Raw genomic sequence first — 3,494 nt, 5'->3', positions numbered from 1 at the left:
AAACGACATGAGGGTGAGTAATTAATTTTTGGGTGAACTAACCCTTTAAGCCCTGTGTTTCCCAGTGTCGAGCATCTAGTGTTAAACGTCAATCCTCGCACTACGTGTGTGTCTCCTGGCTCCCCTGTGTTTCTGTCTGTTTTGGATAAATAAAGACTGTTATCATTGTTACTCTCCTACTGTTACGGGGCTGATGAGACGTGAGACGTGTGGATCCATCTGCAAGCTTTATTAAAGAGACGTGGTAAACAGGCAGGGTCAAACAATTATTTTACAGATCTCCTTGCTATGTTTCTGGACTTGGGCACATTTCAGTTGCGTTGCTGTCTATGCAGGGTCAGACAGCTCTCAGATTCCATCAAAAATATCTTAATTTGTGTTCCGAAGATGAACGAAGGTCTTACGGGTTTGAAACGACATGAGGGTGAGTAATTAATTTTTGGGTGAACTAACCCTTTAAGCCCTGTGTTTCCCAGTGTCGAGCATCTAGTGTTAAACGTCAATCCTCGCACTACGTGTGTGTCTCCTGGCTCCCCTGTGTTTCTGTCTGTTTTGGATAAATAAAGACTGTTATCATTGTTACTCACCTACGTGCTCCCCGTTTCCTCGCTCCAACACAGTAGCAGTTCGTGACATTTACAATCTACACTGAAATATTTTCTGCATTCTGTGAAATAACAATGAATAATGAAGTAATTTGTTTTTACAATTTTAATTAATTCGCATTATTTGGACTTCAGAATTTCTGGTTAAGGTCCTTGTCTGACAGAGTAAAACTGCATTGTTAATATGTGAATTAATATTTTCTCTACAGATAGAGAATGAGCAGGCACATGCTGAGCTTCGGACCCTGCAAGAGCGTCTGGAGGCAAGTGAGCACAGCACTGAGGCCCTCCGCAGGGACCTAAGTGAACTGGGCTCCTTGCAGAGTCACAGCCATGCAGAACTGCATCAGGTCAGACTGCAGTCTGCACAGATGAATTTACAACTGGCCCAGGCTAACCTGGCACTGCGTGAGAGGCAAGCCACCTGGGTGCAGGAGAGGGAGACTTTAAGACAAAGTGCAGAGGTAAGAGAGAGATAAGTCATAATTAGAAATCTCTCTCTCTCTCTCTCTCTCACACACACACACACACACACACACACACACACACATGCACACACACTACTATTACCACTTTTATCAGTCCAGCCATAACACCACTAGTAAGTAATATGACTCTCAATCTCTGTGCTCTTGTTAAAGTTGGATAAGGATCGTATTCAGAAACTGAGCCGTGAGCTTCAGAAGAAGGAAGAGTGGCTCCAGGAGGAGAGAATAGAGCGAGAAAAACTGGAAGTGGAGCTGGGGAACGAGAAGGACTGTAACCGGGTAAATATTCCATGACACGTGCATGGCCTATAATTAAACTTTCACATCAGTCAGAGCTTACCCAGCACATATGTGGGTCAGATTACTGGTCTTGGAGCAACACCAGTATGAGGCAAGAGTTGCTTTAAAAAACGTGTAAATAAGCTGACCAAAATAGATTTGAAAACAATATAAAATGCATGTGTATGTTTACAGAAGTGTTTTTTCCCCTCATCATTCATGTTATTGGATGCCACGGCACACTGGTTAAATTGATTAATATAAAAAAAAATACTTCAATTTGCAAACTGAAGGGGTTAAAGGGGTAATGACATGAGGAATCAAAATTTATTTGACCGTTTGACATATAAGTGGTCAAAAATACTAAGTTTCATGCCTCAAAAATTAACATTTGTTGAAACCAAGCTTCCAAAACATATTGTTTTTTTAATCAGCATCTAGGGACATGGAAAACAAATCTATGCACCCAAGCCCACAACATATTTACAGGTAAACACCCAGGAAACAAAGAGGCTTTTAATGTTATGTTGACTATGTTCAGATAGATTGGTTTGTGGATGATAGCTCCTTGTCAAACATTAGGTGCACAGGTCTTGTAGTCATCTTTGAGGATAGCTGAAGTAAATGTTTGCCATGGATCAGAAATCGGTTACTTGGGAACTTGGGAAGTGGGCTGGTGTGGAAGAAATGCAGAAGGTTTGGAAGAAAGGTCCAAGATACTTTCAGCTGAAACTCGTCATGGTCCTTGATAAATAATCTTCGGTACCATCTTGGGCATCCTGACCAATGTTGAGTAACATATCTTATGGTACTTCAGAAATATAGTGGTTTCCGCGGTAACGGCTGTACACAAAGCAGCACAGCAGCTGACTTTGAAACGTGCAGCGCTTATATTTATTCAATAAAATCATAGTGTTTTGAAGTTGAATCGTCATATTAAGCCATATGTCAATTATTGTTTATTTGTTTTTTGAAAATTGCTAAAATGTAAGATTATAAAACATAAAAATAACAACGTGTATCACTGTTTTGTCCTTCATTATCCATCGCAGGTATGCTGTTCTCCTTCATTATCCATCGTAGCCGATCCTGGGATTGGAAATGGCCACACACAAAAAAAAAAATTCTCAGTATTCTGCGCATGATCAGTGACCTCTTAATTTTAATTTTTTTTATTTTTTTGGAAAGTAGGCATTTTCCCAACACCTTCAGAAATGCACATTTTACATTGTGGTAATGAAATCCCTGGAATTTAGTGAATGCCGATAAGGGAAGGAGAAAAGCATACCTGTGATAGATAATGAAGGAAACAAAACAGTGATACACGTTGCTATTTTTATGTTTCATAATCTTACATTTAAACGATTTTCGAAAACAAATAATCAACCAAAAAATGTCAAACATGCAGTAATATCATTAGCCTAATTACGTTAAGTTACTGTAAGTTGTAGCTAGTGTCCTTACGAAAATTAACCATGGTTTTACAAAAAAAGAGGTTTTGTAGTCAATCCATGGTAACCACAAAATAAACTAACCATAGTTTAACCATGTTATTTGTAGTAAAACTGTTTTACAAATGTTAATCCGCAAATAAAATAAAATAAAATAAATAAATAAATAAATATATAAATAAATAAATACACTTTTACTGTAATAAACCATGGTTAATTTTAGTACTGACCCCGTCTTAATTAACTAACTGATGTTAATGTTGCCACACCTGCTTGATGGCGCAGTATTGGTTACGCTGTTGGTTACGCTGTTCTGAAACCCCTTGAAAAAGTGCATCCCCTACAATCGGAGCCGGATTGGAAATGTCTGCGCAAAAAAAAAAAAAATAGTAATCAACAAATGACAACCAAAATCAAATCTCTGGGAGCTTGTTAACATTTTGTAGCATTTTAAAATGCTGGCTTGATGTACTAAGCAGGGGCGTGTCTACATGGTGGCCAGGGGTGGCACCGGCCCCCCTGAAATTTGGCTGGCCACCCCAGGTGCCCCCCCTACCAGATGTCTTGCGATAGGCTTGTTTTTAGTACATTTCTAACTGCATCTGGCAGTGGCGGATCCTGGCATGTGTAGGCAGCTGCCTAGGGCCGCTTTCTTCTCTTCTTTATACTTA

At 39.5% G+C, this 3,494-nt stretch overlaps 1 protein-coding gene across 1 annotated transcript in view; it reads left to right on the top strand.

The window, feature by feature from the left end:
- Positions 1 to 3,494, top strand: part of LOC107754557 (calcium-binding and coiled-coil domain-containing protein 1) — a 17,737-nt gene that overhangs the window by 7,433 nt on the left and 6,810 nt on the right. The window contains 2 exon segments of the mRNA XM_074560229.1: positions 815 to 1,069; positions 1,247 to 1,372. Of these exon segments, the coding sequence (XP_074416330.1) occupies positions 815 to 1,069; positions 1,247 to 1,372 (381 nt within the window).

The sequence above is a fragment of the Sinocyclocheilus rhinocerous genome, unplaced genomic scaffold (assembly GCF_001515625.1).
Source record: "Sinocyclocheilus rhinocerous isolate Xijiao unplaced genomic scaffold, SAMN03320098_v1.1 scaffold2006, whole genome shotgun sequence".
Lineage (NCBI taxonomy): Eukaryota > Metazoa > Chordata > Actinopteri > Cypriniformes > Cyprinidae > Sinocyclocheilus > Sinocyclocheilus rhinocerous.
The sequence above is the reverse complement of the archived record's forward strand: the minus strand, read 5'-3'. Positions and strand labels throughout refer to the sequence as shown.